Below are 13,686 nucleotides of genomic sequence, written 5' to 3' on the forward strand. Positions count from 1 at the left end.
CGTTTGTGTCCCCAGAGGTTTTCCCGCGGCGCCACCCGGGAGCAGTGGCTGACCGACCTGCTCTACTGTTACAGCGTCACCGTGGCCCACGGCTCCTCCGCTCACCGCGGCAACCTGGGCCACCGGGACGTTTACTGACGGACGCCGCGACGTAGCAAACACACACCTCACTATACACACACGCCCGCATCGGCGCCACAGGTGCTCACACACACGTGGACCTTCCTCACCTCTGACATGTTTGTCCACTGAATACAGGAGTGTGTGGCAGCAGGAAGCAGGACCACACACACACACACACACACATATGTGTTCCACCAAGTTTGGACCACGAGCTCCCCGGGTCTGTCTGTCACATGATGGATTTTGTTTACGAAATACGGAAAAAAAAAAACTGAGAAATAAAAACAAATAAAAGTGTTTTGCCTGTCTGGGTTTTATTTTATATGGGATAAAATAAAACCAGCCTCCGAGCTTCACATCAGAAGAATCAGTTTATTTTTGTACAAAAGGCAGAATGATGTCATAATTATTAAAAAAAAAAGCAGAGCTCAGGGAAATTAGTGGAGTGTGTGTGTGTGTGTGTCTGTGTGTGTGTGTGTGTGTGTGTGTGTGTGTGTGTGTGTGTCTGCAGGTGGGCTATCTGTATGACCGGCTGTTGATAGACTGCCTCAATCGCCGTCACAGGATGAAAGGTTATCGTGTGTGTGTGTGTGTGTGTGTGTGTGTGTGTGTGTGTGTGTTCTCCACAATGGCACAAAGGTTATCTCCCACACACACTGTGGCCGTGGAGGAACCCCACCCGCTGAGGTCACGGCTCTGATGTCACACCACTTCATTTTTAGAAAGCGTGGCACGTCGGGTCAACAATGTACAGTAATCCTGCAGTGTGTGTGTGTGTGTGTGTGTGTGTGTGTGTGTGTGTGTGTGTGTGTGTGTGACGTCAGTGCTTCCCGCGACCCCGGGCCCCCTGCCCAGCGCTGTGTGGCCTCAGGTGGTAGGAGAAGAGCTTGGCCTGGCTGACGGCGCCGGCCAGGTGCACGGCATCCACCCCGCCCACTGCAACACAAACACACACATGACGCGCACACACACACACACACACACACACACACACACACCGGAGATGGCGCGTGAGCCTGACTTACGCTGGCTGTGTGTGCGCAGGGGCAGGTCGGGCGTCAGGTGCAGCGGCAGGTGGAGCGGACGTCCTGGTTTGGACAGTGAGTTCCCTGCACACACACACACACACACACACACACACACACTTTTGAGTACTCCATGTTCTCCAAGATGGAACGCGTGGTTGACGCCTGCAGCGACGTGTGTGTTTTCAGCAGCGAGGCTCCATAGCTCAGTGGTTAGAGCACTGGTCTTGTAAACCAGGGGTCGCGAGTTCAATCCTCGCTGGGGCCTGAAGGTCTTTTACCTTCTCGCTTCACCTTAGAGGAGCTGAACAATCATCTGCAGGTTCTGCCGAGCATCTCCTCCGTCCAGCTGGGTTGGGATTGAGAGGACTGAGAAGGTAATCCTGGAGATGACAGTGGACTCCAAGAAGAGCCACCACACTCTCCTCTCCATTTGTAGGTTTCTCGAATCCACCAAATCCCAGGAACCCCCGATGTGGTCGACCAACACAGAAGGTCTGATCCAAGAGAGGAGGGTTCTTGCTGCACCAGCTCTGAAGTTCAAGCTGAGAGTTCCTGGTCCAGTTCTCTGCACCTTCATCTGGTTCTGAAGGTTATAGAAGACCAGACTATCTTCTAGTCAGGAACCAGGCAATGAGTGTGTGTGCACATATACATGTATACATACATACAGTATACAGGACTGTCTCGGAAAATTAGAATATTGTGATAAAGTTCTTTATCTTCTGTAATGCAATTAAAAAAACAAAAATGACTTTTTCATGATATTCTAATATTTTGAGATAGGATTTTTGAGTTTTCTTAAGATGTAAGCCATAATCGGCAATATTAAAATAAAAGGCTTGCAATATTTCAGTTGATTTGTAATGAATCCGGAATGTATGACATTTTTGTTTTTGTTATTGTATTACAGAAGATAAAGAACTTTATCACAATATTCTAATTTTATGAGACAGTCCTGTATACACACACACACACACACAAACACACACACACACAGACGCACACAGGTATCTATTGATCTAGTGTGTTAACCTGTTGAGTATTACATTACAACACACGCGCACACACACACACACACACACACACACACACACAGGTATCTGTTGACCTAGTGTGTTAACCTGTTGAGTATTACCGATACATGACAACACACACACACACACACACACACACACACACACACACACACACAGGTTATCTGCCTTGAGGATCCGATGGGCTCCCCGGATCAAAAACCCATTCACAGCCCTTGGATGATGAACTGAGTGTAGTGACCTAGTGAGGTCCAGAGCAGTGTGTGTGTGTGTGTGTGTGTGTGTGTGTGTGCGTGTGTGTGTGTGTGTGCGTGTGTATAGAGCCCTCCACAGCTGACATTCCCCCTGACAGCTCTGAACTTTTCATGGAGCGGCGACTGTCAGGAGGGGGGGGAGGGTCCGAGCGTGGTGGTGCCACGTCAGAAGGTGGGGTCTGGAGCGTGGAGGTGTGTGTGTGTGTGTGTGTGTGTGTCTGTCAGCGAGGTGAGACGCTTGTGTGTTTTGGCACGGTGAGGGTTTCTGCCCCCCCCATCATCATCATCACCTGGTGATGTGTGATGAAGGTCATTCCTGTCGGAGGGTGACCCCCCCCTCTTCCTCCTTCGGCCCACAGCCTGTGGCGTCTTGGTATCTCCACCAGGACCTCGGTGGACCTCTCAGTGGAGTCCATCACACACACTGACAGTGGAGGGGATTCCCCAGGTGTGTGTGTGTGTTTGAGGTCGGGCTGCACTAGATGTACAATGGGAGGACCTTGGGACATCTGAACGGCATGGAACTGAGCAGAACATCACCTGAACGTGGGCGAGAAGGTGCTTCAGGGGAGAACATAAGTCAGAGCACTGCTTGCAAGGAGGAGCTCCATGCAGAAGATGAAGAGGTGGGCTGCAACTGTGGTTTCAAGTGAGGAGCTCCTATGACCTTCTCAGCACCTCAGATTTATCTTCATCCATGTATGAATAGATGCTGAAGTTCGGAGTCTCCAGTGAAACACCAGGGGCCAATGATGGATGCAGTACCACCACACACCACTAGGGGTTTGTATGTTGCCCCGCCCCCCCAACACACACACACACACACACACACACACACACACACACACACACACACACACACACACACAGCCCATCCGCCACTCCGGTGTGGACGGCCTCTAAAGCTGGACCCACTCAGAGGGATCTGGCAGTGTGTGTGGGCCTGAGCAACATGGTAGGCACACACACACACACACACACACACACACTCTTCTGTCTGGTCACCAAAGTGGAGTTAATGTAGGAGCTGAGAGGGATTGGTGAGGGAATACTGAGGAAACACACAGACGTAACTGACACACACACAGATGTAACAGATGTAAAAGACAGACACTTACACAGATGTGGAAGACACAAACACACACACACACACAGATATGACACAAACATACAGATGTGACAGATACACACACAGATGTAACACACACACAGATGTAACAGGCACACACATAGATTTAACAGATGTACGCACATTTGTAAAAGACACACACACACACATATATGTAATACAGGCACATACACAGATGTGGAAGACACAAACACACACAGACAGACAGATGTAATAGATACACACACAGATGTAACAGGCACACACATAGATGTAACAGGTGTACACGCACATTTGTAAAAGACACACACACATAGATGTAATACACACACACACACACACACACACAGATGTAACAGATGTAAAAGACAGACACATACACAGATGTGGAAGACAAACACACACACACACACACAGACAGACAGATATGACACAAACACACAGATGTAACACACACACACAGATGTAACAGGCACACATAAAGATGGAACACACACACACACACACACACACACACACGTAGCAGTCAAACCCACAGAAGTGTGTGTGTTCTCTCACCGTAGATGCTCTGAAGCACAGAGTTCCTATTGGCTACGGCTTTAGCGAGCGGCGCCTGCATCTCCGTCATCTTCCTGTTGTGGGCGTGGCTTAGGTCGGGTGTCTCCGCCCCCTGACAGGATCTGGCACCTCTGGCTCTGCGTGCGTGGAACCTGTAGACACACCCACACACCTCTGTTTAAACACACACACACACACACACGAACGACACGCATTTGTTTCTTGAAGAGAAAAGTGGCGTTCAAAGGCCTGAGGGTCTGGCAGGGTCTCGCCCTCCTCGGTGAGCAGATACGTCGAGACCCTAATGGTGGGTCTGATTGGAACCAGAGGAGCTCCTGGTCCAATGGCAGCCTCCCGTGGGGGGGCGGGAAGCCTACGGCGGCCATTAGCGCGCCGCGGCTGAACTTTTAGCCTCTTGTAAAAGCGGCTATGAAAGCAGCGTGTTGGTAGCGTGTCCTTCCCGGGAACGCCGGCTCCCACGCCGCCCCCCCGGGGCGTTGATGGCATCCAGGCCGTACGTGGAGGTCGGCGTCTTTGCGGTCGCGCACATGTGGCCTTCACCTGAACCTTCTCCCAGCCGCATGGAGATATTAAACGGCACGTCATCTGCTGCGCCGCCGGAGACCCGACGCCGAACTCCGCGGAAAGCAGCAGATCCGGGAGGCTCCGTCTCACGTGTCCTTCACCTTCTCCAGGCTCTCTGGATGACGGCGGCCGCCTGGCTCCTCCTCCGACGCTGCTCTCGGTCGTGCCGCGTGTGCACGTGCGTGTGCTCGCCGGCTCTCCTGGAAAGTCCTCTGCGGTTCGGAGAAGAAGCGGAGACGGAGCAGGGAGCGCGAGGTCCCGGGTTCTTCTCCCGGTGGCTCCCGGGCGGCGTCCGGACCCTCTGCTTCACGCTCTCCATCTGGTCCACGCTGGAGATGCTGCCGGACGGAGTGTGTGAGGCCGCTCGGTCCCTGGTTCTGGGCCTGGCGGGGGGTCTGGGCCTGAGGGGCGGCGCCGGCTCGCAGGTCACCTGACCTCGGCGGATCGCGGCCTCGCACGGATCGCCGGCTTTACTTCTTCTGTGAGATTTGCTCTTGTGTCCTGGTGGGATGGAGAGAAGGTTCAGGAGATCAGAAGTTGAGAAGATCTGATTCGTCAAATGAAGAAAAATCTTTCTCCAAACTTGACCGATGTAACCCTCAGCCAATCATCTCTCCTCTCACACCCTCTAACTTCCTGTCCTTCCCTCCATCCATAAACCTCTCAGCCTCCTCCGACCTCATGTTCCTTCAACCCAGATCTCCATCCATCCTCTCAAACCATCTCAATCCAGAACGTCTCCCATCCCCTCTTCAGCTCTCACCTCCATCTTCTCCACCTTCACAGCCAATCGGCGCAGCCTTTACCTTTATGCCTGTCCTCTTTGCTCCTGGTGCGTTCAGGTCTGGACGTCCCTCTGGCCTCCACACCCTGGTCCTCCACGGCCAGGTCGTCCAGGAGGTCGACGAGGGCGATCTTCTTCTTCTTCTCGGCCGCGGCCTCGGACGCCTCCCGTTTCTCCCGGGCGCCGTCCCCCTGCTGCCCGGCCTCCCTCCGCCGCTGCTCCTCCTCCCTCTTCCTGGGCCGGGCGGGTGAGCAAATGACGAGCGGCGGCGGCGGCGGCGGGCGGGTGGAGACGGCGAGAAGATGGATGTGTGTGCAGGGACGACAGAGAAGGAAGACAGATGGGGTTTGCACACCAGTGAGACGGAGAAGAGAAGGTCACCAGAAGGTCACCTGCGCACCTTCAGAGGACCTGGACCTTCGTCCACTGTGTGTGTGTGTGTGTGTGTGTGTGTGCGCTTCTCACTTGGCTGCATCTTTGCGTAGCTGCTCGTGTCTCATGAGGAGCTGCTTCCTCTCCTTGAAGGCCTTGCGGACGGTGTAGCCCTTGTAGACGGCCTGGATGGAGGCGGCGGCGATGTCCTGGATGGCGGCGATGGAGAGGGCGCCGTGCTCCAGCATGAACTGCGTGACCTCGCTGTGACCCCCCAGCAGGGCGTAGTCCAGGGGGGTGTACCTGCCGCACCAGGACACCTTCGTCAGTAGACCTCGTTCAGGATGGCGGATCGAACCGCGATTGATGATTGAACGCCCAAATCTAAAATATTCTTTCGTGATATCAACCGCGTAACCACTTCCTGGAACATCCAACCGCTCATCCTCTCATTGGGTCGTCGTGTTCCAGGTACCTTCTACAGCAGGGGTGTCAAACTCAAATTCACAGAGGGCCAAAATCAAAAAAAGAACATTGTCGAGGGCCATACCAATTTTTTTTATTAATTTATTTATGTTTTTATTATCTTTAAGATACAGTAAACTACTGTATTAACCATCCTAATATATTACAATTGAATTTGCGATGCGGAGCAGTAAGCCCGCTGCTAAGCTAAGCGATAGAGGAGAGTTTTCTCCGTGGTGTCTCTTTAATAAAGTTTAATATGTAGTGCGTGAATTGTTAAAACTGACAAGAAGGACTGGTATAATACTGGTGAAATAATAATCATAATTGAATAATAAAAAATTAAAAACGGACGCATAAAATGCCGACACTTCGAGCCCCGAGTATCGCCAATGCCGCGGCATTTTCGGCAATCAAAACAGACGGTTCCGGCACTCGTAGAAAAATGCCGCCGCAATCGCGGGACGATCGCCACGCATCGAGCCCGCTCCATTTCCCTTCCGTTCGTGTTTTTAAGACACGAACGAAAAGTGTCGCGGACGGCAGCGCCCCTTCTATCGTTTAGCAGCAGCTAAGCTTAGCTTCCTGCTCCACATCGGGAACTCCCGCCCCCGGCACCGGCTGCTCTCCTATTGGCCGCGCGTAGATGTCGTCACAGCGTTTTGACGCTCGAATTAGAAATGTTTTAAATCGGGCGTCAAGCATCAAGGCGTCAAACGCCACCCTTGCGCGACGCTCTGCGCCTCAGCGCGGACTTGCGCTCTGTCGCTGACGTCGCACATACACAATGAATGGCTGCGCTTGACGCGTTCAATGTGTAGGTACCTTTAGCGATACGTGCGCTGTATAACGGGCCGGCGGGCCAGATGTAATACATATTTGAAATCATCTCGCGGGCCAAATATAATGGTAGTGCGGGCCAAAATTGGCCCGCGGGCCTGAGTTTGACATGTCTGTTCTACAGGCTGGACTGATGGACCTCACCTCTCCTCTGTGTGCTCCATGTGGTTGGGGAAGGCGTCATAGCCGAGCAGCAGCTTGACGGCGTCCAGGTAGCCATTGTTGCAGGACCAGTGAAGAGCGGTCCGACCCTGGAAGAGCCCACAGTCTCATCGAGAGTCGGACACGGAGGACCCGGACGAAGGAAGCGCCTTACCTCCTTGTCTTGTATGTTTGGATCAGCGTTGTTCTCCATGAGAACCCCCATGCAGGTGATGTATCCACCGTAGGCGGCGCATTGGAGGGGGGTCCGCCCGGCCTGGTCCTGCCCATCACAAGGATCACGTTTACAATCGGATCTCAAACATCTGGACAACCGCCGAGGCTACCAGCGGCATCCCCAGCTCCAACCGCCCAGCCGGGGGAGCAGAGTCGGAAAAAGTACGCTAACGGAGCGCGACATGCACCTCTGGAATCTCATCAAGACCATAGGAAATCCATCGGGCGCGGCCTGGAAACACCAACGCAGCGTGGAAACCCACTTGGGGGTCCTCATCTGGACGGGTATCTAACCCATCTTTCGGGTCAGATCCGGTTTAACGTCTACGTTTGTTTACAACGATGACATGATATGCAATTTGAGCCACGTTCTGGGGGTCTGAGAAGACGTCTTCCGGACGTACAGGGTCTTCTCAAACCCTGCTCGTGCTGCGTATTAGTCACTCCTTGATTTGATTCCTCTCCGACGGCGACGTCGCCGGGTCAGAATTGTATGATTCCTCATCGGTTTCTGATCTGATTGGATTTATGAGAACCGTCTCATGACCCTTCGGGCGTCTCCTAGCGAACACCCACCACCCGGTTACGCAACCGCGAACAAACAGCCGGAGGATCCGCGAACGTCTGCCGGTCCCGCACCTGTACGTTGGGGCTGATCCCGTTCTCCATGAGTATCTGGCAGACCTCGGCGTTGCCTCCCAAGGCGGCCCAGTGCAGAGCCGCGTGGCCGTCCACGTCCACCAGGTCCACGCGAGCCGACCCTGCGGTTCGGGTTTTTAGACGACTCAACATCCCGGAGGCTCGGACCGGACCTTCCGGGGGAGCGGCCGACGCCCCTCACCTTTTATGAGCGTGAGTATGACGTCCCTGTGTCCCATCTCGCTGGCCCGGAACAGCGGGGTGTGTTTCATGACGTCCAGGGAGTCCACCATGGCGCCCCTCTCCAGCAGCAGCCTCACCGTGCTCACGTGGCCCGACAGGGAGGCGGCGTGCAGCGCTGGGGACGCAAGACGGGGGCTTTCTTACAAAAAAATTATCTGTTTTTTTTTTTTTTTTTTATCACGGCTGCTAAAGCCAGTATCATTAAGTCATCAGCTGTTAGCATGTTGTTGTTAGCGTCTCTGGTATCAGCAGCGATAGATGATCTGTCCCTGTTGAGCCGCATTTTGTAATAAACGTCCAAAATGTAATCACTTTTTCATTTCATTTTGTAATAAAGCCGCATTTTGTAATAAACGTCCAAAATGTAATCACTTTTTCATTTCATTTTGTAATAAAGCCGCATTTTGTAATAAACTGCCCCAACGCATTTTGTAATAAATTTTGCCGCATTATGTAATAAGTATTTACATATTGAGAAGATTATTACAAAATGCACTTGCAATTTTTTTATTCTCTAGAAAATGTAATAACATGGTGCATTATGTAAAGCACAGTTTATTTGTTTGTTAAATGTATTTTATTTTACTTTAAAGTATTTGTAAAAGCTAAGCCTATTATTAGTATCACTGTATTAGCCTACTAGCAGTACTTACCAATTACTATCAGTACACCATTCAAAGGTTGCATTAACAGAGGATATTCTATAAATTCCATGTTATTACATTTCCTAGAGAATAAAAAAAGTTGCAAGCGCATTTTGTAATAATCTTTTCAAAATGTAATAACTTCTCACATAATGCGGCAAAATTTATACCAAAATGCGTTGGGGCGGTTTATTACAAAATGCGGCAGTTTAGCACAAAATGAAATGAAAAAGTTATTACATTTTGGACGTTTATTACAAAATGCATTGTTATTACAAAATGCGTCTCAACAGTCCCTCCACTACATATATAGCTATATGTATATATCTTGGTCGAGGCGGACGGCCGTCCACATCGAGGTGGGATCCGTCCTAGATTTTCCTTCCCGCCGCCGCGTGTCGCTCCTGGCGGGACGTCGGTTTTGCGTGGATCATCTCACAGAGTTTGGTCCAGACCTGCTCTAGGTGGACTTCAGACAACCGTCCAGGGAGTTGACCTTCTTTGTCAAAAACCATCTGGAACTGAGCCGCGGGAACGCGCCGGTGCCGTTCCGTTAGCATCCTATGCTAACATAAAGGACAGCTCTGCACGGTCGCATTCTCATGATGGAGGTCGGTGTGTGTCATCATCTAAAGCATGGGTGGGATGAGCCGCCGTGCACGTGGGTGCTTCCAGCTGCAGCCTAACGCGAGCAACTGCTCAAAGATCCTCCCGCCGATCCCGATCAGGAACACCGAGTGACGCTCCCTTCCACCTGGTTGGAGGATAAACCCCGACCTCCACGGAGGTCCCCGGTGGCCGAGGCCCACGCAGCCGGGTCACGCTGCCCCGCAGTCTCCTTAGCATGACTCAGCACCTTCTGTGTGCAGAAACACACACCGCCTGGCAGAGTGGGTGGATGGGGGGGCTTATCGCCATGGCAATTATATGTCCGAACAGAACGTCGGGTCGAGGATGTCTTGTGTGTGTGTGTGTGTGTGTGTGTGCCCACACTCGTTTTCCAGGCTGCTCACCGGTGCCGCCGTACTTGTCGGCCATGTTGATGTCGATGTGCGGCGTGCGGCTCAGCATCGTGCGGATGACATCATCGCTGCCCTTCCCCGCCGCCCACATGAACGCCGTCCGCCCCTCCAGGTCGGGTTCGTCCTTCACGGACGGGTGAGAAAGAAAAACGCCAACCGTCTCCTGCTCACACACACACACACACACAGGACAATTCTAAGTGTTACATTGATCATGTTAGCTTACTGTAATTTCCGGACTATTGAGCGCACCTCAATATAAGCCGCACCGGCTAGCCGATCGCTATCTCGGACTTCCTCCCGCGCACTTAAACGGTCAAAGTCGTCTTCTTCGGTGTCGGAGTTGAACGGACTCAAAATTTCCCGCTCATTTCATTGGTCCGATGTGACGAGGATAAACGTTTTAGCGGCGTGAAGCTCGTTAGCGTCCCCCCACTCAAATGAGTCCATATATTAGCCGCATCGTTGTTTACGTGAAAAAAATCGCGGCTTATCGTCCGGAAATTACGGTACTTTCAATGCCTGATGCATTTTCAATTTCCAAGGTGTGTGTGTGTGTGTGTGAGACCCACGGCGTTGTTGCTCTGAGCTCCGTAGTGCAGGGGCGTGGCTCCTTGGCTGTCTGAGGGAATGGTCCCCGAGGTGTTCCTCTCCAGCAGCAGGTGGACGATTCTGGCGTGTCCTGCAAAAACATGTTCTCGTCAAGTCGAAAGCCTTTTTTCTCACCGGAGGAACTTCCTGCAGCTCCGGGAACCTTCTCAGGAACCAGGGTGTTTCTCGGCGCTTCGGGACAGCGGAGGAACAAGGGGACCATCTTAGCTCCAACTCCAAGGTGAGGTCTTCTTACATTTCCACAGGAACCCATGAAGGCCCCAATTCTTCTAGCGGACTGCGGAGCTTCATTTTTAAAACCCGTTGCGGTCGCTGCTCAGATGTTTTCTCGGGACAAAACTTCCAGAAGCAGAGCGACGAAGAGGCTCAAGGCTCGCAGAGGAACATCTACATTTTGTCCAGCATAAGTGCGGGGTTAGCTAACGGCTAATGGGGTTCTTTGCATGGCAAAACAGTGGAGAAGATAAAAACACCTCAAACATCTGATGGTCCATGGTTATCATTCCAAGAACGCTGTGGCAGCTTCCACCTCCACGGCGTCCGATGGTTGGTTTCGGAGTGTGGAGCTGAGAGTGAGAATGCTAAGCTAGAAGGTCCTCCTTGAGGAGGCTACTTCCTGGAATGGACTTCAAGTAGACACTTGTTCTGTCCATCTTTTCCCTGCAAGCCAGCTGTGGAACATTATCTGACCACACACACACACACACACACACACACACACTGGAGGTGCGTCCCCTCACCGAGCAGGGCGGCCCAGTGCAGCGGCGTCCTGAAGAGGTTATCGTAGGCCGTCACGTTGCAGCCCTCGTAGGACGTCAGCACCTCCACCACCGCCTGGTTACCGTCGGCGACGGCGAAGTGCAGGGGGGTCCGACCCTCGTAGTCCTGCCAGTTCAGCAGGGACTCAGTAGGCGCTGCCTCCTACACACACACACACACACACGAAGACTGATAGGTAAGGGTGGACTATGATGGTTAGTGTGTGTGTGTGTGTGTGTGTGTGTGTACCAGTATGCAACGGACGGTCTGCGTGGCGCTGGGCTCCTGGCTGTGCGCCGCCCAGTGCAGGGGGATCTTGCCCTCGCTGTCGGGAATGCCGATGTTGGAATCGTGCTTGATCAGGAGGCGCACGTGCTCGGGCCGGTTGTAGAAGGCCGACCAGTGGAGGGCGGTTTGCTGCAGGGAGAGATTGGGGGGGGGGGGTGTGTGTGTGTGTGTGTGAGGGGGCGCAGACGATGGAGGGCGGAAACAGAGGGCGCCGTTGTGCGCGCAACGTTCACGTCTCTCTGCACAAAGCTCATATTTGTGAGCTTCCCCGGCGGTCGGTGGGAAACAGGGGCCGTCGCCGCGGCGTTACCCCGAGACCTCCCGACGGGGGCGGCGCAACCCGGCCCCCCCGCAACAAACACCCCGCATCACCCCCGCAGTCGAAGCGGAGGGAAAACTCCGCCCTGGAGCAGCTCCCGCGTCTGGGGGGGATTTTTTTTTTTTTTTTTTTTTGACACAATGGAATCCATCTGGAGTTTCTGAAGTGTGTGTGTGTGTGTGTGTGTGTGTGTGTGAGAACGGGCGCCTGACATCCCCGGTTCCCCTGGCATGTGGAGGTTTCTGGGATTACACGCAGCCAGGAGTATTTTCCTTGCGGTTTTATTGCTCTGAAAGTGGGTTGATTAGCCACCGGGGCTCGTTATGCAGGAAGCCGCTCTGCTGTTAAACGTCCCGGAGGCTCCGCCCCTCCCCGTCCACGCCGGTTTAGCAGATAACGGAGGGCGCCGCGGCGTAACATCGGAAGACCCCGGGGTCACGGGAGGATACGGGCATCGCGGTGGCGCTCATGGTCATGGGCAGAGTGTTACCGTAGCTGCTCGCCGATTCCCACCCCGCTAATCTGATATCTGCCGTCATCTGACCAGATGATGCATATTGGATTACGACAAAAATAGCTACTACCCATATCAGTCACACATCAGCACCAAACAGACTGTTTGTGTGTGTGTGTGTGTGTGTGTGTGTGCGTGTGACCCAATTACCGCCCCAACAAACCGTCTTGATTCATTCTGTTATCTGAACGTAAATCATCGGTCTGATGTTTGTGATCGCAGGTCGATGGCGATCAAACGAACGAGTTTGGATGACGGCCGCGGCCTCTGGTGATCGCGTAAACAAGGTGATGTAACGCCCACGCCAGCTGGAGATACCAGCGTGGAGGAATCATCTCCGCCCCGAGGTGAAACCCGGACCGTTTCATCCAATTCACATGTGTGTGTGTGTGTGTGTGGCGGCTCAAGGGAACCTTGTTTTTATCCTGTGTGTCCACCTCTCCGGGTCCGATGTGTTTGAGCAGCAGGGCGAGGGCCTTCGGGGAGGGGTGGCGGGTGGCCAGGTGCAGCGGGGTCATCTCCTCCAGGTCCTTCTGGAGCCAGTTGGCTCGCCGGGACAGCAGCAGCTTCAGGAAGCGCACGTTTCCCTGACGCAGGAAAACAAAAAACAAAAAATAATGGTTTCTGGGACAGGCTGCAGGAGAGCTTGGATCCCCACCTCCAAATTCAGCCCCGATGCAGGACTTACGCCCCCCCCCCTCCACACACACACACACACACACACACACACACACACACACACACACACACACACACACCGGCTGCAGGAGGTGTCCGGTTCAATCGGCACAGGTCATCCATCTTTGTTCCCTCACATTTGCTTCTCGTCTCCACGGCTGTGATGAGCTGTCAAACAGCCCCCCCCCCCCCCCCCCCCCCCCACATACACACACACATCTGACCCCCCAACCCACACACACACACACACACACACACACACACATCTGCACATCTGATCCCCCGCCCCGACCTCGGACAACACAGCGGCTGCACGTCTCTGCGAGCGCGGCCATGTACATGTATGAGTGTGTTCTGTGTATTTACCAACCCGCGGCCGCAAAGCCACAGTCTGACGGATCTGTCTCGTGTGTGAGCATGCATTCAGGACGTTTATGCG

The 13,686-nt window shown here is 53.2% G+C and overlaps 2 protein-coding genes and 1 non-coding gene across 4 annotated transcripts in view; 2 read left to right on the forward strand and 1 right to left on the reverse strand.

Moving 5' to 3' along the window:
- tex10 (testis expressed 10) overlaps positions 1-420 on the forward strand; it is a 7,634-nt gene extending 7,214 nt beyond the window's left edge. Inside the window, exon 16 of the mRNA XM_086155346.1 lies at positions 16-420. Coding sequence (XP_086011472.1) covers positions 16-138 — 123 coding nt within the window. The 3' untranslated portion in view covers positions 139-420. The remainder of the gene's footprint in view (positions 1-15) is intronic.
- invs (inversin) overlaps positions 420-13,686 on the reverse strand; it is a 22,567-nt gene continuing 9,300 nt past the window's right edge. For both annotated transcript variants that reach the window (XM_086155347.1, XM_086155348.1), the window contains 15 exons: positions 12,983-13,156; positions 11,698-11,865; positions 11,430-11,610; positions 10,650-10,759; positions 10,069-10,240; positions 8,371-8,526; positions 8,169-8,290; positions 7,468-7,575; positions 7,296-7,402; positions 5,940-6,149; positions 5,497-5,708; positions 4,792-5,191; positions 4,106-4,257; positions 1,149-1,232; positions 420-1,059 (listed from right to left, as the gene is read on the reverse strand). In XM_086155347.1, the coding sequence (XP_086011473.1) occupies positions 944-1,059; positions 1,149-1,232; positions 4,106-4,257; positions 4,792-5,191; positions 5,497-5,708; positions 5,940-6,149; positions 7,296-7,402; positions 7,468-7,575; positions 8,169-8,290; positions 8,371-8,526; positions 10,069-10,240; positions 10,650-10,759; positions 11,430-11,610; positions 11,698-11,865; positions 12,983-13,156 (2,472 nt within the window). In that variant the 3' untranslated portion in view covers positions 420-943. The remainder of the gene's footprint in view (positions 1,060-1,148; positions 1,233-4,105; positions 4,258-4,791; positions 5,192-5,496; positions 5,709-5,939; positions 6,150-7,295; positions 7,403-7,467; positions 7,576-8,168; positions 8,291-8,370; positions 8,527-10,068; positions 10,241-10,649; positions 10,760-11,429; positions 11,611-11,697; positions 11,866-12,982; positions 13,157-13,686) is intronic.
- trnat-ugu (transfer RNA threonine (anticodon UGU)) lies at positions 1,344-1,416 on the forward strand. The gene has a single exon. It is a non-coding gene; the product is annotated as a tRNA-Thr (tRNA).

This window comes from Fistularia commersonii, chromosome 11, assembly GCF_037954325.1.
Source record: "Fistularia commersonii isolate RoL2024-O1a breed Wild chromosome 11, RoL_Fcom_v1.0, whole genome shotgun sequence".
Classification (NCBI taxonomy): domain Eukaryota; kingdom Metazoa; phylum Chordata; class Actinopteri; order Syngnathiformes; family Fistulariidae; genus Fistularia; species Fistularia commersonii.